Here is a 24,627-nt window from a genome sequence, read left to right as displayed (position 1 = left end):
AATCCTCAGAAGGATTAGCAGAAGTAATATTACGTCCATGGCACGCAAAGCGTTGAATACGCGGTGGTGTGACAACAATACTCAGGGGCCGATTTGAAGACCCTCTTTCGTAATATTTCCGGAAAAAAAACATTTGACATATGAAAATTTTATTGCGAAAAATACGCCGTTCTTAGCATATCTCATCACAATTTCCACCCAGAAATATTCTTGTTAAACATTTACCTCTGCTGCTAACCAACTGATTTTGTTTGGTGAGAAATCATAGGTATTTATGCAAGAATAAGTAAGAATATATCACTTCATTTATTAGAATCAAATTACAAAATCATAAAGGTTTACATAATATAACAACATCCGTTTATGGTTGGCAACAGGTTTGAATAATATATTTATCAACCAACTGATATTGTCTTTCTTCTCAGCAGCGAAAAACGGAAATAGCAAAAAAACATATGGCTTCAGGGCTAAATTGACAAATAATGGCAATAAAAGAAAACTAAATCATTGTACAACGCATTCATTTGTAAAAATATGGATCTTGTAAGATCCGTATTGTATGTGAAACCATCAAACAAATTGTAATGAATAAATCGCATCAAACAAATTATCATTACAATACATCATTTTCAAGATTAAGTACCTAGACATTGGATCTCATTGCCAGGGAATATAAGACACATTCGTAAGATAGGAGAATTAGGAATTAGTACAAAAATTGACTGAATACAATATACAGGTGTTACCAAGGAGAACATATGTTCTTTTTATTAGTGTAACACCTGTGGTAATGAAATAATGATTATAATTTCAGAATGCAGATATTATCCCACAAACATTGCATCTGAGCAGTTGTGCGATTTGTGATAAAGGCATTAAAAAATTAAAATGGCATGTTAAAATAAAAATAATAATGACACTATAACAAAAATATCCAACTCTGCATATATGTTAAGGCTTTAACTCAAGCACCGATTAAGTAGCAATTGCGAAGGCATTGATATATGTTGGCCATAGTCACTTTTAAACTCCCGGTTCACCAAAATGACTGACGTGGAATAAAATACGAATCTCTTCTTCGAGACAATGAATTTCAGGAACTTAAGAATAATAACTTCAAGGCAATCATCTCCGACGTTTTGTTGAAGGCACATTCTTCATACCTGTGTAAGCAAGGAAACAAAACAGATGTAACCAAATTGTCTGTGCTTGTCGCAATTCAAATTAATTGCGTGCGCATTATACGCTTTTAGATTTTTAAATGACGATATCTATTTTTTGTGATTAAATGAAAAGTAAAAATTTCTAAGCGTGCGAAAACTCGACGGCTAAGTAGGAATGCTGGGAAAACTCCGTGTGACGTCCTTCTGGTTCCCACTGCCGAGAGTGAGGTGACCTTGGGGCGAGGCTTTGAACGCTGATACGACGCAGGATGCTAGCGGGTAGCAGAGTTCCCTACTGACTGGAAGCGCTTGGCTTAAATAAGGATTATTAATACCTTATCAAACGGAGACAACTTTCCGTCTTTAGCCAGTTTTAATAGGTGATTATTAAGATATGTTTCCCTGAGGTCACCGCCTCATACATGCATTGGTAATCTCAGACAATGTTAAACTCCTATCTACTCGTATAGAAACTAGGTCCCTGTGACGTCACGTGGAGTGGAATCGCATGGGCGCCAATCTGGCCTTTTTCAAATGAGGTTAAAATTTGACCCTTGCCATTCGTCTAAACCGGTATTTCAAAAACCAAATAATTTGTGTATTATGAATACACTAATGGTGGGTAACGAATCGCAATCAATGCATTTCGTTTTCTTTGATGAAGGAAACTACCCTATTCGGATTAAAAGACAAGTAATGCTTAATAAAGGGATCGCTTTACTTCATGAGATGACAAATGACCATGGTACTATAGAAAAGAGGTTACAATATTCAAACGCATTTTTAAAATTTTTCCCAAAACTGAAGTTTGGAAATTTGTAGGGGGGGGGATATTTTCTAAGGTGAACTATAATCAGAGAAATATGGTGTTCCTTGAACCAGATAATACACAATATTATGCAAAAAGTCAACTCGTATATGTAAACATAAACGTGGATTTGAATACTGATCCTAATAATATTGCATGATGTAAAGGCACTGATGTCGTTTGCACGAATGAAAACTAAGCCTATTGTTTCAGCAAATAGAGAGATAATGCTGCTATCTTAGAACAGGTTTCTACCATAATACTGATAGAAAATAGTTTTTTCTTTCAGTTTATTAAAAATAGTACATAAATGTGGCAACTTCAGTTTAGGTTGGTAACTACATATATCAAACCTAAAAACTTATATTTTGAGCATTAACTTCATTAAAAATGCCTTAAAAATACTTTGTTTTTGTTTCAAGGAATTAGACACAGATCAATAAACTGTGTTTTGATATCATAAATTATTATAAAATTCGATTGAAATCAGTTTTTAGCTTTGTTTATGGTTTCCAAGACTTCACATGTTGCTAATAAGTAAAGCACCACAAATTTCTCTGCCGACGACAATGGTATCAAAGGGAATCTATTGCATTTCCAGAGTTGTCTACCATAAGTAAATCTGTTAAGTGGATTTTTCATATAAAATCCTAAATTCTGATAATGTTTACCAAGTAAGTCACTTACCTCAGACACTAGCTCCTCATTTTGGGAATCACATGGTGAATGAAGAAGAACGTGAGAAAAGGCATCTGCTCCAGCAGTTTCGACATTCCTTCCTTCGAACCGTACTTGACCAACATTCCTGGGACGACCGAAATCAACGATACTTCTCTCGCTAAAGATGATTTCATACTGAAGGCATGATGTACATATCCATCCATGGTAACTGACTCCTTCTTCTGCGACGTTTCAAGCACAATTTTCTCATACAGTTTCTCATACATTTCATCGTCACACGCGTAAGGACATCCTCGGTTTTTGAAGATCAAGTACATCACTATCTGTGCCAAGCTCTGAGCTAGAGAAACTTCAGGGTCAAAAGTTTCGTGAACAAATTGGCCCCTTTTCTTTACGTCGATTTGCCCACGCACACCTCCCAAGTAAACCCTGCATTCAAAAATGTCGGCAAACGTTAGAAATGCTGTTCCATTACATTTTTCACCATCCAGGTTGACCAATCGTCCCACTAAGTTTGAGATATTGGAGGAATCACAATCGACTAGTACTTTCACTCCACCATTTCTCTCCAGAAACTTCAGCATAAGCGAGGTGAAGGGGGATGCTTTGTATATTTTCTCATAAAAACCTCTGACTTTCTGTGTTTTCTCCTCGTTATTCTCACGTATTTCCGTGAGGCTCATCATCACGTCTACACATATATTTAAAGCTCTATTATTTCTTTCTTCTTCAGTTTCCTGGTCTCCGTCTTGAGGAGTGCCATCTTCAGGCGTGCCTGAAGATGAAGAACTTGCGTCGTCGTCCTCCTCATCCATCTCTGCCGTCACATAATCCTTCACAGGAGCGATATCTTCAGATAATCTAGTAACGCTCTCCTCAAGTTTTCGGAGCAGAACATCCCTGGACGTGATCTCTTTGTGCATCTCGTCTCGCAAAGAAGCAAATTTGCTGGATAGGTAGGTGCGCAATTCATCCATTGAATCTCTGGCCCCATCCTCTGGTTCCGATTTCCTCTTGAAGGTTTTCCTCTTTCCGTCAGCCATTTCAACTGCACCGAGAAATAAAAAAAGAAATGCATCGAGTATGAGGGCTGCTCAGGATATAATGCACCACTATTGTTTTCTCAGCTGACAACAATGGTATCAATGAGTAACATTACGTATGTATAGTGAGTGAACTTTACAGGATATCAGGGCGGAGGAATGTTGGAAAATAAGCGGGTTGAATTCGATCAACGAAATGTTGGAAGGAACAAGGAAACATTGATTCACAAATGCAAACTCAGAAACGCATTTAATATTAAACGAGCAACGTTTATTTCGATTGATGGTTACTAGGGGACTCAGATTTACTAACAAAGAATAAGCACACATTACATGCACGACCATAATCACCACTGGCAACAAATATAATCACACTATCAGACACAAGTTTTTTATGTAAATTATTGAAATTGCATCAACACACTGCAAAAGGACTCTCTCTTGGTATTGTTCATTCTCTTATCATGTTTAATGAACGCCGCACCAAATGACTGTTGGATATACGATCTCAATTAATTTATTCAAGTTTTTAACCAGAAAGTTTAAAAATCATTCATATATGGGTAAAAGTGAGTATGAGTTGTGGAGACGGTGGCCATATTTATGTCATTAAAATATATTTGTGAATACAAGCGAAATACAGATGTATTTCTTATTTCAATTTCAGCTTTCATCGGCGAAGTATAGACGTTGGAAAATGGTTCACAATACATGAAAAATACAAATAATAGTTCCTACAAAGATCAAAACTAAAAGCAACATTAAAATTTTAAACAAAATTTTAAACCAACTCTTAAAACAAGAAAAATTGAGGGGTCAATATTTCGGCTCCACTGTCGCCATGAGCAACGCGAGTGAGTGATACAGTTGTATTCATTGCCATGACAAACTCAGCTGTATCGGCACCTCATTCGAGAACGGGCGATTGCAGGATCTTCGGCATCTATCCGAAGGAGCGCGTGTAAGAGACGCACCTTTTTTTTCAGAAATGGAATCGGAAAACTAGGGTGCGTCTCTTACACGAACTTCTCATCTTCCCCCCGTCGCATGTCAAAGGGGAACTGAGTGGCCTTGGTTTTCAATGTGAGTCAGTCATCTGAAACCATGGGTCAAAAACAAGCGACAGGCAGGGGAGTTTCTCCCTCAGTGACGTTGTATTTTTAAAATGCTCCTGTTTGCTTTTCTCACTCGTTAACACCGTGCCGTCGAGTCGGCAACTCGGAGGTGAACACGGAAATATATCGCGCGGGGTTTTTCCCTCCGGAGTACACGCTAAATTTACTTCCACGAGTGGGCATCCCGCGGCATTTATACTGCAAACAGCATTCGCATATCAAACGTAGAGAAACACGTAGTTTTGAAGGACAATACGTAGTTAATAGTCAACATTTGTACTTAAAAATACGCCAATCATCATTAATTATTATTTAAACTTAAATAATGATCTAAATTAACTAAATGTTATTCAGTTAAGGGGACCAGAATTATTACTTCGGTGGATTGATCGACTGTCTGGACGCATGACGAGTATTTTTTTAGGCCATAGGATTTCGACGAAAATATAGACAAGGAATAAGGTACGAGGCAAGAAACACTGTAGACTTGAATCATAGAGATCGGATCTTTGCAAGGAACGACTTCGTCCATCTCAACTGCCCGTCTCCGCTACCAGGCCAGCTTCCGTATTTGGGCGCCTTGCTGATACACACCCAAGCCGCGACCACCGAGAGAGAAGGCCTGATGCCTTTCATTTCACAGACGTCACGAGCCGTAGGCTAACAACCACGCCTTCCGACAATGCTTGCAGTTGTTTATATTCGTAAGCCATTGCGGTGACAATGATGATAAGCTTGTTTAACGCTAAGTTTTTTGGAGTTTAAAAACTTTTGCGGAGGTTTTGTGGGCAACAGTATTGAATACAACTGTCCAAGAAATGGTGTATTTATGTTGTGTGCCTCAGAAAATTTTTATCGTCATTGAAAGTGAATTAAAAAGATATTTGACATAAACACTGACCGGTAGACGAATTGTTTTTGGTTTCTTGAAATAATTCTACTCTCGAGTGTACTTGCAGGTTGATTTCAATATTATTTGCGTTATCGCTTGAATAATTAATGTGGTTTCAATTATTTCAAAGTACTTAAATATCTTTGAAATTCTCGCATATCAACGCTAAAAAAGAATGCGGCGCATATACTCGTGTAGATTTTTTTGCATTAAGTAGTTCTTACATAGGTATCACGTACCAACTAATCGTGTTAATCTAAGTGCGATTGTGTACAGAGAGAAGTCTTTGAGGGTATTTAACGGTAGTTGGTAAATTATGAAAGCGTGTGAAACGCTTGGGATGAATTAATGGGCTACCTTCCCTGTTAAAAATTTCCCCTGTGTTCCCCCCTGGAAACACTATGCTCCAGGGGGGAATTAAGGGGGGAACCATACTGCTCCAGGAGGAGCAGGGGGGAACAGCAGGGAACCTTGATTTTTCAGGGGGGAACGTAGATTTTCCAGGGGGGACATTTAAATTCAAAGGGGGAACAACTAGGAACTTTGTTTTTCCCAGGGGGAAACTTTTTCTTCCAGGGGGGAACAACTGGGAACTATGATTTTTTAGGTGCGGAAGTGATGGCAACAAGGCGTGTTCCAGGGCCTACACAATGACAAATCTTCCTATATATAGGATATTGGAATACCAAATGAAGTTACTATAATAATTTTATTTATCTATTATTTAAGAAAAAGATTGAATAATATAAATTACATAGCCTCCGGAAGACGATTTGCCATTTCCATTCCTTTGCAATTTGTCAACAGTGTATCAAAAGAATATCGATATTACTATTGGCGTGGTGACTGGTGATGATTCATTTGAGGATTGAGGCACATGTTCGCTTCAGAAGCATTTATGCGTGAGTAAACCATGATTAATACATTACACAATATAATGTATTCTCCATGGAGTAAACATTGGATTGTTACTGGCGTGGTTGTCTACTGTACTTTAACACTAAAATGTGTACCATTTAATGTGAAAGTTCTAGCATGTGTACATTTTTTGCCTCGAAACATAGCATTATTATTATTATTATTCTTTTATCTGACTGTGCATTTGCAGAATGTCTTTTGCGTATGTGCATTATCTGCACGAGTGGAAAGGGAAAAATGACATTGTTCCCACTACAAACATCCTCCCACGCCACGAATCATTTGACGTAGAGACGGAATATTACATTAAATGTAAGAATGGAGACGAGGAAACTGAAGACGAGGATTTTTACCGGGGGCAAGTGCTGCACGCTGCGAGAACTGAGGAAGATGTAAAAGAGTGGGTCGATAAACAGAAGAGACTAAAAGTGCCCCCCGTGAAAAACTTTGTCGAATGCCGTGCCAACATCAGAAATTATTATAGAGCAACACTGGTTGAGGAACAACCGAAAAAGGTTAGTGCTTGCTGCTATAAGTATTTCTTCGTTAAAACCTTGTGAGGAAAATGTTTTCTATGGATTATGCCCAGTCCTGCTTTCATCCTTGATGTATTGATGTGGACGTTTCTGAATGGGGTTTATATTGCTTTCTTTGTATGTAGACAGTCCGGTGCTGTAAGTTTTACGTGTGTAAATAATGATGACCGCCTACTTTTAACTAGGTGAAGAGCCAAGCAAAGCAGGAATCCATAATAAGGAATATGGATAAACTAATGAACGCTGCGCGAAAGCGTGTGGGAACTCTAGTTAATCGAGAGGCTCGTCCTACTTGCAGCGACTCCGACGATGACACTCCTGAAAAGAACACCAGGAATAACTGGTGAGTTACTGTAGCGTTATGGAGGCATCCCTGCTATCATATTAGTTGAGTTCAGAGTAACTTCGTTGGAATATTATATTTGGAGATAGTGCCATTAATTTTTAAATGGATATTCTCTTGTGTTAGCGAGGAAGCCAGATCAAAAAAGAAGTGGAAAAATAAAAGTCAGGCTCTTCAAAGAGAATTAATGGAGCTGAAGTTGCAGTACGAAGCTGTTAAGGGCGAACTTAAGGTAGCAGAGACAAAAGTGCAACATCTTACTGAGACATGTGCAACGTTAAAGGACGTAAACAACGGTCTTCAAGCTGCTATAAACATTTTGCAGTGTAAGTATACCAGTGGAAATCAGGAATTCAGACCTTATTAGTACCATAAGAATTTTATGTAAATTGAAAAGCTAAATATTTACTTATGCACTGGTTTGCAGGCGAGAGACTAACAGATGGATCTCAAGCTTCATCCTCTGCAAGTTTGAGAAGTGTGACATCGAGTGATGTTCAATCCTTGACGAATGAAAGAGCAGAAATAGCTGAAGGTAATCTGCCGTACATTTTTCCTAATGAAAACTACTTGAAATCCAAATTGTGAGACAATTGATAATTGAATCATTTCTCATTCAATTTAAGTTAATTCCTTTCTCTCGGGTCAAGTTGTGTAAGGTTCTAGTACCTATCACATAGTTTGATTTGTTATTCATTGTGGCTACTTCTGAATAAGCTATGCTGTTGCCTTGTTTGTAACTTATGGTCATGCTCTGGTGATAAGCACTCAAGTTTTACAGAGGATTACACCAATACTTGGATTGAATTGATTTTTGACAAGCAGATGAACTGTGGAAAAAGAGGCTACATTTCTGCTTCAAAGGTGTGGCAATGGGCATCTCATTGTTATATGCATTACTTGTATTTTCCATAAGAATTTGGAGGCTAACTGATGCAATTAAAAAGTTGGATCTCAATATGCATATCTTTTGTAATTGTGTGAAATTTATTTCTCCCTCTTAACAGTTGAAACAACTAGAGAAGTGGCAGATGTTATCATGTTGCCCCTGGAGGAAGAGACAAGTCTCAATCCAGCACAGGAATTACCCGAGATGGGTTTTTTGGACAATGAGGGAATGGTGGAGGATAGCAGGGCAGCTCAGAGAACTGGTATATCTAACAAGACTTTATTCCGTATAATCCTTAGGATTTTATATTTTTAGTTATAGTCATAGAACAGTCTTGAAGAATGTGTTAATGAATGTCAGAATTATGATTTTATTTCCCTTTTTATTATATTATATTTTCCTTAGGATTTTATATTTTTAGTTATAGTCATAGAACAGTCTTGAAGAATGTGTTAATGAATGTCAGAATTTTGATTTTATTTCCCTTTTTATTATATTATATTTTCCTTAGGATTTTATATTTTTAGTTATAGTCATAGAACAGTCTTGAAGAATGTGTTGATGAATGTCAGAATTTTGATTTTATTTCCCTTTTTATAGATTGGGTTTCTAGTCATGTCATGCCAGATGCTCACCAGGAAGATGTGCTGTTGCTGACTGAGAGAAATGGAGAGGTAATTAAGAGTTTTGTTATTCCAGAAGGTTCCCATTAATTATACATGATGAGGGTAGTTTACTGCATGTGCAATAAAGAAGTATTGTATACGGTCAGTTGTAATGAAAACATACACCAAATTCCAAGATTTGCTATATATGACAGTTGTGTATTGACATCTCTTTTTTGATCATCAGGTGTACATGGGTCGTGGGCACTACATTTCCGTGGCAGCATGGGAGTCCATCAGAAAAGTTACCAAACCAACCATTTTTGTAAACCATTTGGTTGTTGCCCTCATAGGAGAAGGATGTCACCAATATAGGGCTAAACCTGGTGCAAACACGAAGCCCTTCCCACCTGGAATTATTGAGACAGTGCGAGGTAATTATGGTTTGCCCTTGAAATAATTCCTCAACATCTGCTTCCTGTTGTTATATGGTTGATCATGTTTGCACTTGTTAGTGATATCTTCAAATATTTGCTTTTTAGATTGGCTGTGGAGATTCTTTTACCGCAGTAAGAAAAGTATAAGTGCTGCAAATGAACTTGTTTCAGGATTCAAGCTTGCACAGAGAATGAGTGACACGTGTAGGGATATGGGTCCAATTAGAATTCAGAGAAGACAAGAGAGAAGGAAGGAATTAATGGCAATAAGAAACCAAAAGAATAAATAAATTGTGTATAAAAATAAGTAAATGTTGGCTTCAAAATTTTTTGTGGGATTATTTATAGAAAAGCATTACCTAACAGGAAAGGAAAACTGAATGACCCCTTTTTCCCTGACCATAAAGTGTTGGGGGAGTATCGAGGTTTTTTAGTTAAAATAACCTTATAGTATTAGGTTATTTAGTAAAAATAACCTAGTAAGACATGACAGCCTTTACTTTTTATTTCGTGAGGCTGCGTCTAATATTATGTTATAAAGTATAATGGCTTATGACTGATGTGCTTATGTATGTCCATCCAATTTCATGGGAGCAGTGAATATCTGTGGGGATTGGTAAACCCTTGCCCATGACTATGGCCGAAATTTAAGTTAAGAGTTGCTCATTTTTCAGAGAAAACAATTTTGTGATGGTACATTTAGATTGAAGATTCCATGGATACATTTTTCCTCAGAGAACGTAGTTCTGTCTTGAAGATGTTCCACGGGGGATATTCAGAAGGGTACGCTTTCCCCAAAAAAATTATTCCCCCTGGAACAGTTCCGGGGGATTTTCAGAGGGAAACAGTTCCCTCCTGGAACGGGTCCCCCCCCTGGAACGGGTCCTCCCCTGGAACGGGTCCCCCCCTGGAACGGGTTCCCCCCCTGGAACGGGTTCCCCCCCTGGAACGGGTTCCCCCCCTGGAACGGGTTCCCCTCCGAAAATCCCCCCGGAACCGTTCCAGGGGGGGAAACTTATACCAGGGTTCAAGCGAGATAATAATATGGCCCATGTCTAAGTTGGTATTTTAGATCAAATATTGTTAATCTAATAACCATTGTATGCACAGCGAATTATTTAAGTCTTGCTTACTACACCCATATCAGAAGAAGGTAATCTTCAGCGATACTGAAAGTAGAAGCCCTGTGAAGGATATAAAATTCATATGACTTCTCTGTTATAAGTACCACTAATTATAAAAAAAATGTTTTACTGATCATAAGACTTTTTATGATATCCTCGAGGTTTCAAATGCACTTGGAAGCAAGCTGTTTCTCTTCAAAGAAGATTTTTCGGCGAAGGCGTTGGTCCATTCGAAACAATTATGTTTCCGAAGGTAGGGATATGCTGTTAATATTTTTTAAATGTAAGTACATAACAGTGGTGCCGACTCCATTGGGCCTGAGGGGGCCCGAGCTCCATCTAAAATTCGTTATGGCTGTGAGAAAAAAAATATGCCAGGCTTGTCCATTTTCCCCGGTGTGTCCAGATACCGAATTCGAGTTATCAGGGTTCTAATGTTGATCACACGACTCTTTTAAAATGCTTATGAAACTTAAAACTCACTACTTATAAAATTTTCCGGGGCATGATCCCCCGGTTTGGGCCCCCCCAATATTTTTTGCAAGTCGACGTGCCTGGTATATACGTTGTATAATGGAAATCGTAGCCGGAGAAATGTCTGCTTACGTATCGTTTGGTTTTCACAGTTTGTTGTCGTCATTCTCAATCTTTTTATTTGCGGAAATTACGACTTATTGCTAGATTAAGATAAACGATATTGGATAAGTTGTTGACAATGCTTATATAATGTGTGGTAGTAATGCTGTACCTACAGAATCGAAGGAAACAATATTACAACATCACAATAAAGTTTGTATGTGATGGAGATTGTTGTTGCTGGAATGAATTATTGAAACTATCCTTGAGATCGTAGTTTCTTTTTTTAAATATTGGTTCCGTATAATGCTATTTATTCATGATTTGGTAATATAGTTGTCATTAAGTAAGTTCCGTATAAATGTTATCAACGGAAGGTTATGCCATTGGCACCGTAGCAGACGAAAATAGCATACCATGGAACGTGAACGTAGGATTCAAATGCAAATGTAATATTAGAGGAACAAGTTAGGAAATTGTTATAAAAATATGGAGCTGGGTGCAATTAAAAGAAGTGTAATGACGAGGAAGTAAATAAATTGTGATTGGGTGAAATACATATGTATAAGTTGCGCATTCCAAGTGAGAGAAAATGATAATATTGCGGTAAACCTCATACTTATTAACAAATATCTTCTTTTATCATCAAGGGAATCAATGGCTGACGATGAAATGAAATATAGTTGCCCGTTACAAATGAAAGAAACTGATACCGTTGTGGCAAACTTCAACTTAAATAAAAAGATCTTATTTCTATGCCGAGAGAAACGCCAAATTGATGATTGAGTGAAATAACAGTCGCCTATTCAGAGTGATATAAGATGATGACACAGTGAATTATAGAGGCGTATTCGAAGGGGCAGAAAAAGATAACATTGGAGAAAACCTCATTAATTACTCGGTGATGAGGTAAAAACAAAATAAAACGTACAATGCGCACCGGGGAATTCATGAAACCCACTAGTCGGTGGCCGTACCGACACCTCTTTGCTGTCGGTACGGCTACCGACGATCTCCCGTCCTCTCGTCGGTGCCGCACCGACCGGGTTCGTACAGAATCGCACGACTTCTTACCGGGAGTCGGTGTGACGTCGCACCCGACGAATCGGTGCCGCACCGATCGGTTTGGAGTTACAGAATACGGCCCCAGGAGGACTTCTTCCACGGCCAAGATCACGTTCCAACCTGATAAGGAGGGGAGATGCGAAGGAATCAGCACTGGCGCGGGTGGTCAACAGATGGGAGGGGGCCTCGCAATTAGGTACTTCTTATCGGACCACCCATTTTAATCCCGGGAAGCCTCGAGAACTACAGCGGATTAGAAGCAGCTTAGCGTTAAATGAGATCAACGTATCCCTAGTAACACCAAATTGATTGTGTCTGTATATTTTTAAAAGATTTCGAAAGACATCGGTAAACAGATTTGCAAATCTGTATATAACCGAACTCTTTAACTTCTCATAGATTTCTGCCCTAAGTTTTTAGGCCTACCCTTTCCCTCCAAAGTTGCACTATCATTTACGATTTCACACTTTTGAAGGACAAGACAGAAGGACTTTGCCGTGATCCGAACAACTTTTTTCCTCATTTAAACTTGGAAGTTTTTCATTTTATAAAATAAGATCGAAATAAATCGTTGCGCACACATTTTTTTATGCTTTTTAAGATTTTTTTAAGGTCATCTATAAATGACGCTCGGATCTGGCGAAGGGAAAAGGCTTAGGCGGTCGCTGTATTTTTTCGTGAATAAGCCCAACACTGGTTCTTACCACAGGGGTGCATCCATATTCCACCTTGTAAAAACTCATGATTGAGTTAGCTATTATAATTTCATGTACCATAATGTGGAATAAATATAAATTATTATTATAAATACCCACGGTAACTTTTTGAAGTACATATTTTTTAATTGTTTCACGTTTTATATTTATGATATATTTCGGAAATTTATTCGTTTTTAGTTTTCGTATTTTTTTTATTCTTCATGCTTCTATCATGCCTTTTTATTTTAATATTAATGCATATGATGATACATTTTAGCAATCTCCGGTATGATAAAGCAACTTTAATTTCTCCCTTCTTCGTATCCAAAAAAAAGCAGTGCCTCTTAGTAGTGTTTGTAAATAAATGATATATTTTACGAAGAGGGAACTCCCTGTGTTCTCGTCAAGTCAGCGGTGACTCTGAAGAGCCGTTTCTGACCTATGGTGCCGCTGATCGGGCTACTTAAGCGCAAACATTTATTTGGGAACGGAAAAAATTATAGTTAGGTATGAACACGCGTCCCATTTGTACCAATTCCGTACCTTCTGAAGAGAGGACCTAATACACAAGTATCCCGATGCGCACTTGAAAACTTGGCTGCGCATATATTCCGTCGAAAACAGCTCTTTTTCTCGTGGAAAAAGGTTGGTGAAATATTCTCAAAAGACAACGACTCAAGGGCAATATCACAGACTCCTTCGGGGGTTTGGAAGGAGGGAGTAAATTGCTAGCAAAGTAAGTGCAAGGCCATCTAAACTCAAAACCCATTCATTCCAGCAAGGGGCATTTCCTCTTCCATTCAGGATTACATATGACTATGTGTACCACGGTAAACAAAATAATTTCCATAAATATAAATAATGAGTACAAGGAATACAACAAAAAATAGAACAGATATGCTATCACTACTTCACGACGTGGTTTCTCAATGTTAGTGGTAAAATTTGAAAAATCTTCTTTTTATATCAGCGTTTCATAGCATCAATTTGAATGTGCACTCGTTTTGCAAAAAAAAATGTAATTCAGGTAATATTGTCCAAAACTTTTTGCAAACACTCATTTCCGTTGCTAGTGACCCTAAAATTGTTGCCGCCAAGGGATTTGTACTGTGGAACCCCGATTTATCGCTCCCACATAGATCTTTCGCCGTTCCTGGTCCCAAATATAGTTCCGTGTACACAGTGTAATTTTTTCCCGCATCTTTAGTTCCCCGAAGTATCGTTGTCCCGCATTGATCGTTTGAAGAACGCGGTCCCGTCGTACAATTTTCCCGCATCTATCGTTTGGCGAAAATGAGACGAAATATATGCAATGTGTCATTTGTGGCTAATAAGGACAGGCACATAGTTTCAATCTTCCCCAGGAGATGGAACTACCGAAGAGAGAAGCTCAGTGCCGTGGGAAAGTAACATTTGCGCATTTCCCACGATCCGCTATCCCCCTCCATTCAGCACTCGCCTCCCCAACCCCTCTGACCCTTTCCTCTTCTCCGAAATAAAAAAAGGTCCCAGCTCTCACAGGGATCTTGTTACGAAGACCTCAGCTTCGAAAAAACTATCAAGTTACCCGAGAACAATAGAAACGTGTTTCACGCCCCCCTCCCTTTTCTCACCCACCGCCTACCTGCCTACTTCAGCCTACCTGCTTCAAAGTTCCCAGTTTCTGGAGGTCAACTGCCTCATGAATCACCTATTAGCCTAAAATGTGTCTAAAAATGAATTTCGGCAATAGATATAGTACTTTTATTAGATTGAAATATTTGTAATGTCCACGTAATTCAAAAGAGAACGAGACCAAACGCGAAGTATATCTAACGTAATTTAAGCATTTTAAGCTAGGAAATAGTTGGAAAAATAAATTAGTGATCTCTGGAGATACACGATATACCCGCAGCTGAGCTTTTCGGCAGTTGATGCGGCATTTTTTTCCGAAAACAGTTTTCATTTTTTTTTGTTTTAGTTTTCTCCGTCTTCGGCCAATGGCGCTTCCGAAGAAACAAGTGAGAACAAGATGGACTGAAAACAATTGATGATGAAGAAAAGAATTCGGGTAAGAAGCGCGTGAATATTGCAGAACGCCTCGAGTTGGGCGTGCCGCTGACGATTAACGCAACATTGTTCACACTTAGCACACTGCCTCAATTATTTAAAAAATATATTTATTATACAGGAACATTTCAAATGATAGACTATAATTGGCCTTTGTGATCCATCTAACACCCAATTTCAGCGCCGGCGAAAACGGTTGTTTTATGCAAAACATGCAAATTGCTCTCGTGAATATGTGTACTGGAAATGGCGTTTGATGGATAAGAATTTTTACATCAGACAGAAATCAATAACAGCAGTTCAAATGCCGATTAGAGAGAAAACATTTTTCAGCGAGGTGGCGTGTTCCATTAGATTTTTAAAGAGATAATAGTCGAATCAACAACATGACCTAATTGTATCTATGAAGTACTAATATTCCTGTTAACAACTAAAATCTTGTTTATATCATATAAGGAATATCATAATTTTCAATCCTTGTTTGTGTACTCCACAGCCGTCAAAATCGCGTCGTGCAAAAGCGGTGAATTGCTAGAACGTATGCGAGAATGCGTGGATGCGAGACGGCAAAATAGCCCCCTATTCTGATTTCGTTCATGCATTCGCGCAGTTCCACGCCGTTTTAGAAATAGATGCAGCTCTAACCTGCGCAATTCCGTGGCTCGTGTAAAAAGGCCTTTACACTGGATTGATTCTTGGGAAGCGATGATCATTGGATACGATTAATGGATTGCGGCGTAATTTCTCCCATTTCTAGGGCGGGGTGATTGAGAGTGGGGTGGGTTCAGCCTGGTTGACGAAGTGGGAGCTGAATGATGAAGAGGGGTGCGGAGGGGTAAGGGGTGGGAGAAGGGACTTGTGCCTCGCCTGAGACTGCTTTTCGTGGGCCGCGTTTCCTTACGACGCACTCCAGCTCAGGGAAACAGAGGGTGGGGTGGGAAATGCTAGTGGAAGGGGAGGGATGCAAGTGGAGGGGAGTTTGGGACTCTCAAAGCATAGGGGTGCAGGAAACAGTAAACAAAGGTTTCGGAAAGAAATATCTCTCGGAGTGGTATAAGAAAGTTCATGGTTGCAATTGGGAATGCCATTTTATATTATAGTTCATGGTTAGAGTTGGAATTGCCATTTCATTACGAGTAACTAGCAAAATAAATTGGTGGTATATATTGCCTAACGATATTGTAACTTAAATTCATCATTTTATGCAATATTATTCACCAGTAAATCTTAAAATAACACTATTAAGAGATATTACTATATTTCACAATTCAAAATTTAATAAATACATTTAAGTACAGCTCCTATAAAGGGTATCCAGTCGCAGGGAACCAGTTTGCATTATCCTCAAGGACAGCTATGTCTAGGAGTGCTATAAGAAAGTTCATTAATAGAGTTTGAAGTGCCATTTCTTTACGAGTACGCAGCAAAATAGAATGGTGGGAAATTGAGCATAATATTTAACTTGTTTATTCAGGAAAGAATACGGTATATGTGTAAATATCGGATAAGATCATGTGAATAAAATAAGAGATATAGATTGTAGAACACAGATTCAGAACGTATTTTTCCACGATCAATAAGAGATTATAACGGCAGCGATTAGATCTCGTAAATATATTGCATGACTTGTAGTGTAGCCTACAAACCTATGTAAAATTTAATGCATGTTTCTTAGTTTTATTAATATTTCTAACAGCCTATAGTAGCATAATTTGTTAGTATGCGTGACGTTTTTTGGACCGCCTGGCGTGCATGTGGGATTCTAATTACATGCTGGTGATTGATCACCCCCTGCCAAACACCCTAGAGGTGGCTAGCAGGGTATTATGTAGACGTAGATGTAAAGATATTAGCAAAATAAATTTGTTGTTTTTTGCTCTTCCACATTGGCGTCCAACTTTCATAGATGGGAACTTAACCTTTTCCCAAATAAAGATCTAAAATATACGAGTGGACTTCATGATGAAATAAAAACCCAGTACTATTCCACAGAATTTATATCTATGCAGTCTACTAGTTTCAACGTGACAACGTCATTATCGATAATGACGTTGTCACGTTGAAACTAGTGGACTGCATAAATATAAATTCTGTGGAATAGTACTGGGTTTTTATTTCATCATGAATATCTCATCGTTCCACAAAGTAACGCCTAAATCTGTTGATTTTATACGTGTGGACGTTTCTTGACCCGGGAGACGAAAGCCGCATATTTTCTTCGGGGATTTTATTAAACAATAAGTGAAGGAATGCTAGCACTTACATTATTTCCTATACGTTCTCGTGTACATAGACTTTCGTACAATTTAAATTAACGTTTCCTATAGCTCTCCCCCTTTTATGACAGTCGCGGGTGTACGACGTCTTTGTTTCGGGACCCAATAATACTGCGGGGTTTAGGCTTTACCCTCGGAATCCGGGATCAGGTACCCCTCGTCTTGTATTACCCCTCTTAGCGGTAAGGGTCATGCAATTTTTTACACAGTCTGTTTTCGAAATAAATATTTGTTCTTTTCTCAAAAAAATTAAACTAAGAAATGAATTCTTTTTCTTTTGCGTAGCGTTTACAATTTTTTAAACGAAATTCTACGATAAATATTAACTTATATTTCATTTTCTGTGTAAACATCGACATAGAATTTGTTTCTGCATTAAATGCGTTGATATCGACCTTAGAACTTCGTTTAAAATTTGACAATGCTCTGAAAAAAATGAGGAATTCAGTTCAAAATCTGCGATTTACGTGCAACCAACAATATTATCCATTTGCTAAATACATATAAGCAATACATAAGTTGACCGCGAACCAATGCCGCAGGTATGGTCGTAAACCCGGAAAGGAGGGAGCACAACTACTCTCGGAGTCCGAGATAATGCGGAGTCCCTGCGTGGAGGGGTCGAAAAAGGTTCAGCGAGACCCTTCTTAACGAATGCCCTCCAAAAATGCTCCGTAACACGAGAAAGAAGAGTATCTTGGGGCTCAGTGCAGCAGTCATGCTAAGACGAAAACTCCGCCGTCTCGAAAGGGTTAATTGGGAATTGAGATCAAGATTCCTTAACGTCTAGAGGGCTTTGCAAACTTCATATTGACGTGGTGGAATTATTTCCTCGCTTTCATCTTCGTCGTCACTGTTGTCATGACCCTGGTCCCGGCCTCTGGTTCTACTCCACTCTTTGTTGATAACATAAGACAATCGCCTATCACCGACTGAAGGCCTTTGCATATTCTCTCGTTAATTTAATTCAAGCTAATACCGTGCATGAAGTTTAGCACAGAGAAACATCATTCGAATTAAATTCATTCGCCGCGACTGCTCTACAATGTGAATGATTTCGGCGGGTTTTCTGCGCAGAAACGATGCGCACTCGTGCGACTATCGATAATGCATGTCGATTCTATCGATATTTCCGACCGTATCACGTTTTATATTGTGATGGGCACAGTCGATCATTTTAGTGATTCAATCATTTTGACCTAAGTCACATTAATGATTCAATCAATTGATTCAATATTAATGATCGAAAAGACTCAAAGAATTCAAGATCGAAAGACTTAGTCAATGGATGCAGTAAATCACTTTGAATGAACAAATAAATATTGCCGCATCTGCGAAGAGCATTGTTAAAGCTATTGCTATCCATATTATCATTTCATGCACTATTTCGATCGTGATTTCCAAATAACAGATAGTCAGCATACTCTGATATAGTAAAGAAGTTTAAAGGAAAATAATGAATAGGAATTTATAAAATATAGCCAGCGCATGTTGACGTAATTATCTTCATTGCTTCTCTGAGAAATTGTGGGAGAAAGTTAACGATGAATCACAGTTGTTTTTTTTTGAGGATTTCTGTCAGGCATTTATATGTACAGGTATAAAATGAACCCAGTGAAAATTCCCATAATCCTTGGTAATTTGACACTGGGAACTCAAAGATTTTCCTACAGTGATTTTTTTCCCTCTTACAAATTACAGACCATTTTCAATAGGGCATCTATCGTAAAACTGAAAGTGGGGACAGCTTTAGGAATTCAACTTCATGTGTGGAAGGGGGGGGGGAGGGCAGTGTCACGAAATATTGATTTGCAATGGCAAAATGGCGAACGCTATAATTTATTTAATAAAATATAGCTATTAATTTTCGAACAAATTTGGGTGGTCGTCCATGGCGACAAGGAATACTTATCAACCAAAAAATGTTTCCAAATTTTGAAACGAAACGGAAACCGGGATGATTGATATGAAACCGGAAGTCGGAGTGATTGATGATCGAATTGTTTAACGAGATGAATCATGAGTCATTTGATTCACCTAGTGATTCAATCTTTCTGATCGAATCGTTCATGATCGACCCATATCACTATCTCGTAACTCGCGGACGACGGAATGCTTCGTTCACATGCACGCTCGAATATTATTTTGTATTTTGCATACTTTCGGTTGGTAATGACGTAATAAGTAATGAGAGGGATTAAAACGGTACGTAATGGATAGCGGGAAACCACTTTCAGAAACCGCAGCTGTTGTGAGTTTTGATATCCCGCCACGAAGTAATAAGTTGTTTACACTCCAGTGCAACCATGACAATGCTTCAAGATAGTGCACTCTTAAACATGATCATAAGGAAACTTACTCTTCGAATAGTTACCCGAAGTATTTTCACTTCCGATTGAGTAAATTAGAAAGTACGCGAAAAAGTAATTCGGGCAGGAACAATACGTTGTTTCTATATCAGAAAAATCCTATCCTTAGGAGACAAGGCGTCCCGTATTGACGCCGCAACGCCAAGCTCCAAAATATAAAAAAATAAACACGACAAGCAGAGCAAAGGCCTAGCAAGGGTGAAGGCTAGTGGACAGGGAGTTTGTTTGTGTGGGGTCCCGTAGGTTGGAAGGACTCCACAATGCAGTCGAACGAAGGTCATTCTTGGGAAAGAGAAGAAAGGTACAGGCAAGAGGAAAAAAAGAAGGCTCTATTCCGAAGGACCATCACCCAAGGAGGGGAGTAAATATCTGGGGGGGGTGGGCACCAGGGTCGCAGCCAGCTGGGGGAGGTTTAGGTGCAACTAATACCGGGGTGTTTGGGCGGTATGGAATACCCACCAGGATAAGCAGTAGGTGAGAGATTGATAAATTACGGAATTTTAAGATAAATGGAAGAAAATGGTGAGTTTTACGGCTTTCCGAGGGATATTTTATTTATCCTAACGCTATTCTATTAGTAATATCAATCTAAATAAGTGAAATGGATTAAACTTAAATATTTCTCAGAGCTTTGGGGGGGGGGGGGGTTATCCCCCTTGCGCCACTGGGGGGCACCACTGGTTCTGAACGTGGATCTAAGTAAGGGTGGCCGAAATGGGTGTGCTTTGGTAGGATAAACCACGCCCACATTCACCGAAATATTGATAATCCCCTGAGGGTCAATGCTAACTATTTGGTTAGCATTTGGCCACATTTCTTTAATACTTTGAAATAAAAATTTTCCATGCCCAATGTTAACTTCTTTTTACTTCCCCTTTGCGAAAAAGCTGTTGGATTTCAACAGTGACTGTTGCATTTTAATGGTTACTCTTGTATTTGAAATTTGACTATTGGATTTTAACAGTTACTGTTGGATTTTAAAGGTAACTGTTGTATTTTCTTCGGTTACTGTTGCATTCCAACAGTTGAATGCAACAGTGGTCCCAACTAACTGTTGAAAATTTAAAAAGTTTTTCACCAAGGGTCAATGGTAGGCTTCGCGATTTTCCGACTCAAACTTCTTTTCACAGGGAAATGTTAATGATAATCGCCACGATTTCGTCCTACAACCAGCTATCAGCTGAAAAATAAATCTTACGATAGCTAACTAGTCATTTACCTGCGCTAAAACTCATATTTAATTTTATTTAAGCCAACGGAAATGTTAAAATACGGACAAAGAGGATATTTTAAAAAATATCCTCCAATCGTTATAGCTTTTTTTTAGATAAATTGACACAGTGGTGTACCTATGGGAGGGGGACGAGGGGTTTAGAGGCCCCCCAAAGCCTCAGAGGAAAAAAATAATAAAAAACTATTGCCTTATTTAATAACTGCATGTACGTAAAGTTAAATTTGAAGTACCAAAATGATGTAAAATGCATATCCACGCGTGTATTATTTCAAACATTTTCTCGGACCCCCATTGTCTGGGGGGGCCCACATCCCCCCCCAAAGTATATTCCTATAGTAACGCCACTGAACTGGAATATGGCTTCAGTACCTCTAGAGAATTGAAGAACGATCGATTCTGAATAGCACAGTACAATGTTTTCCCCCGCAATTCTTTAAAGTATTAAGAAAAAACAACGTAGAGCGACGTAGGATCATCCTTCACCATGACAATGGGACCTATCACGCATCAACCAAAATAACTGAATATTTAATCGATGGCAACACATGGAATTGATAATGGACATCCGCCAAAACAGTCACTGATTTCTTCCGCCCGTGAAGAATAAACGACTTTGGCAACGATTTTAGACGCCAGAGGAAGCTGTTAATGCTGTCAATGATTAGAATTGGTCCTCAAGTATGTATAATTAATCTAGGAGAATAGTTTGAAAAACAAGAAAACCAAATTCCATGATAAAATGCTCTTATTTATTATTCCGGATACATAAATACCTAGCAACCGTCGTTTCCTTAATAAATATCCCAAACTCTCGTCGTTGACAACAAGGGTATTTTCCCCACCTCCGAAATGTAAAGTTGGATAAAAAAGGAAATTTAAAACGAAAAATATGTCCTCTATCGAACAATATAATCCTCTTCCTTCCACACTTATGCAACAGTTGATTTGAAAATTGTTGTCACGAGGTCGCCTTTTAATTCCCAAGAATATGGAAATTTGAGCAATTTTATGGAATTGCTTCATTTTCTTGGTATCGTTCACTTACAGTGGGTTTAATTAGGAATCTAAGTAATAACCCGCGCCACCTTCCTCGCCTGTTATTAACACAGAATTGCCGTCGCAATGTTTACGATTAGGCAAGTTAATAGGGATATCGCGTCAGCCACAATGCTTTTACTGAACTTTTTCAACTTCTCATAGATTTCCGCCCTAAGTTTTTAGACGAACCCTTTCTCTCCAAAGTTGCATTATCATTTACGATTTCATTTTTTGAAGAACAACACTGATGGAATCTGAATACAGTTCATTTCGAAATTAATTCGACACACATTATCAACTCACTACACAATTTTCACTGAACAATAATTAAATCTAAACACGCAAAACAGTCAATCACGCACTGATAACCGGCAGGGATCGCGTAACACTAGTAGCACCGAAAGAATTATATTAGTATATTTCTAAGATTTCGAGATACATATTTTATACAAGTCTGATGATCCATACTCCTTGACGTATACCAGAATCTTTAAAATATACAAATAATATCCTTATGGTGTAATCATGGATCATTCGATATGCATAATATACAGATTTACGGCGTGTATTGCGTATTTAATCTATATAAAACCCATATTATGACCGCAGATGCAATACGTATAATATCTAGATAATATCTGCGTGGTAGAGGACGTGAGCATGTATTTTCTACAGATATAATATGTTTACAGTGTATAATATGATACGCATTAAATCTACATACAATCCTTTCGGTGCTACTATAGGGAATTAATAAAGGAAGACATTAAAGAAACGAGGGGAGTGATACAAAACTGTCGCTATGTTTTTATGCGAATACGAAAAATACAAGCAATGAAACACTCACCGAAATTCACGCCAAAACAATACCGATCCTCTTATCCTGGCTCCTCAGGGAATGAAAGCAATCGCATACGCACTTTGTCTCCACTCCGCACACGAAAACTGTTGACCCTGTCCTCTCTCCACGTCCGCCTCTCGAATGACGATGTTTCACGATGTGTTCCAAGCGCCAAAATGCCGCGCCACTGTGTAGTTCCGTATGAGCACTCGAGGGGACTCTGGCTGTCTGGTCAGAAGCACGAACATGACGAAAGAGGAACCGCAAATTTCCCGCAAGTATCGTCACCCACGGCGCATTTAAATGGGTTTACAAAAGTCTCCACTTGAGACGCTGATGGGCAAGGTGATTTTAGTTTCCGGGGAAATATGGCATAATTATGGGAACCAACCGAAAGGGCATAAGTAGCAGATTAAGAGATTGAAAAGTCCCCCCTCACGGATTTCTACCAGACTTGGGGCATAGGATTTGGGATCAAATAGGACTAACCTCCCCACACTTCCAGCCCGCTAGAGGCCCACCAGGGCCGGCCAGCTCGAAATTTCGATTTCCACTCTTTTTTAAATACCTCGAGATAGGAAGCATATTTTTTAAATGCAATTTGCGCCATTTTATGGCTTTCTTAATGAATCATATGCCCAATTTTTTCACAACTTTTCAGGGGCGTAAGGAGAAATAGCGTCGATTTTAAAATTTCAAACGCTAGTTTTGAAAAAAATTGGGCTTTAATGGTTCGCGGCCGTATGGCGGCAAAAATCGAGGTTCAAGGGGTCGGTACCCAGTTCATAGTTCGGCGTTGAAGGGTCAAAATTGACATTATAGGCTTTGACAACATTAATCATGACACAAGAGAAACAACCTCTTCAATACTGCACCACTACCATGTAAATCTTGTCATCAGGAGCAAAGTCCTTGCCGAGGGAGGGGAGGGGGTTGAGGAGAACTCTGTAGTAAGTGGTGCGGGCCGTGCCTCAGCGGTGCCGCGGTGCGGGGTGGTGCCCTGGGGGGGGATTACATTACGACGGACGATATCTCCTAAACGCTTAGAAATAGGTCAAAACAAATAGAAAATTGGCTTTTAAGGGCTTTACTTTTACGTTTTACACAGGAATAGCCCTTCTTTGACCCCAAAAAATTCAATTGAGGGTCCTTAGTACTTGGGGCCCTTGGGGCACGAGTTGCCGTTATTTTAAAGTAACCAAATTTTAACACGTGAATATAGATCTATTTGGATCATTTTGAGACCAGAAAAACAGATTTTCTCAATTCTAAAAAATAAGGGCCGGCCTACTGACCATGGCAAATTTACAGCGAAAGGTTGGCTCCGTTTTCATGATGCTTCGTAACCTTCACCAACCAAAACTATGCAACGGAACGCGTTTTGTGAGTAAAAAGAGCTATCAATTAAAAAATCTCAGAGCTCTGGGGAGGGGGATTTACCCCCACCCCCCAAAGCAGTGGAGTAGCCAGGAATTTCGTTCAGGGGTTGTTCAAAACCAGAGGGGGGGGGGGAATTATTGAAAAACCGGACACCAAGTAATGGGTTTTAAACTAATTTTAACTCTTTCCATAATCGAAAAAATTTAATTCGTTAAAAAAACTTTTTGTAAATTCCTGAGTTTTTAATATTTCGTTATCTTTTATGAAGGACAATATCGTGTTTTTATATTTCAGGGGGGCACCCCCCCGATTCCCCCTAGCTAAACCACTGCCTCCAAACTCCCCCTCGCAGCGGCACTGCTTCGCTGTATTTATTTCGCTTCATCCGCTTTATCTTACGCCTGATAACAAAACTCTTGTTTATCAGAAGGTGCTCATACGTAAGAAATTAAACCTGAATGTGTAGGGCACACTGTGGCGCGTTAACGCTTGCATTAAGTTTACGCAGTGCATTTTATCCAAACAGATCGATACTATAACTGGCGCA

At 38.9% G+C, this 24,627-nt stretch overlaps 2 protein-coding genes across 2 annotated transcripts; one reads left to right on the top strand and one right to left on the bottom strand.

The window, feature by feature from the left end:
• Positions 1-283: 283 nt before the first annotated feature.
• Positions 284-22,768, bottom strand: LOC124169999. The gene is made up of 3 exons (XM_046548686.1): positions 22,707-22,768; positions 2,659-3,700; positions 284-1,163 (listed from the first exon to the last, which is right to left on the bottom strand). The coding sequence occupies exon 2, from the start codon at positions 3,693-3,695 to the stop codon at positions 2,667-2,669; it is 1,029 nt and encodes a 342-aa protein (XP_046404642.1). The 5' UTR covers positions 3,696-3,700; positions 22,707-22,768; the 3' UTR covers positions 284-1,163; positions 2,659-2,666.
• Positions 6,577-10,041, top strand: LOC124169994. Its single transcript, XM_046548680.1, has 9 exons — positions 6,577-6,604; positions 6,811-7,135; positions 7,342-7,499; positions 7,626-7,825; positions 7,927-8,034; positions 8,507-8,650; positions 8,989-9,062; positions 9,241-9,427; positions 9,536-10,041. The coding sequence occupies exons 2-9, from the start codon at positions 6,812-6,814 to the stop codon at positions 9,718-9,720; spliced, it is 1,380 nt and encodes a 459-aa protein (XP_046404636.1). The 5' UTR covers positions 6,577-6,604; position 6,811; the 3' UTR covers positions 9,721-10,041.
• Positions 22,769-24,627: the final 1,859 nt, after the last annotated feature.

This window comes from Ischnura elegans, chromosome 13, assembly GCF_921293095.1.
Source record: "Ischnura elegans chromosome 13, ioIscEleg1.1, whole genome shotgun sequence".
Taxonomy (NCBI): Eukaryota; Metazoa; Arthropoda; class Insecta; order Odonata; family Coenagrionidae; genus Ischnura; species Ischnura elegans.
Note: the sequence above shows the minus strand (reverse complement) of the source record. Positions and strands in the feature narration are given on the sequence as shown.

Coding starts and splice junctions, on each gene's coding strand:
- LOC124169999 (XM_046548686.1), bottom strand. CDS start 3,695: ATGGCTGACGGAAAGAGGAAAACCTTCAAGAGGAAATCGGAACCAGAG.
- LOC124169994 (XM_046548680.1), top strand. CDS start 6,812: ATGTCTTTTGCGTATGTGCATTATCTGCACGAGTGGAAAGGGAAAAAT. Junction 7,136..7,341: donor TTGAGGAACAACCGAAAAAG/GTTAGTGCTTGC, acceptor ACTTTTAACTAG/GTGAAGAGCCAAGCAAAGCA. Junction 9,063..9,240: donor TGACTGAGAGAAATGGAGAG/GTAATTAAGAGT, acceptor TTTGATCATCAG/GTGTACATGGGTCGTGGGCA.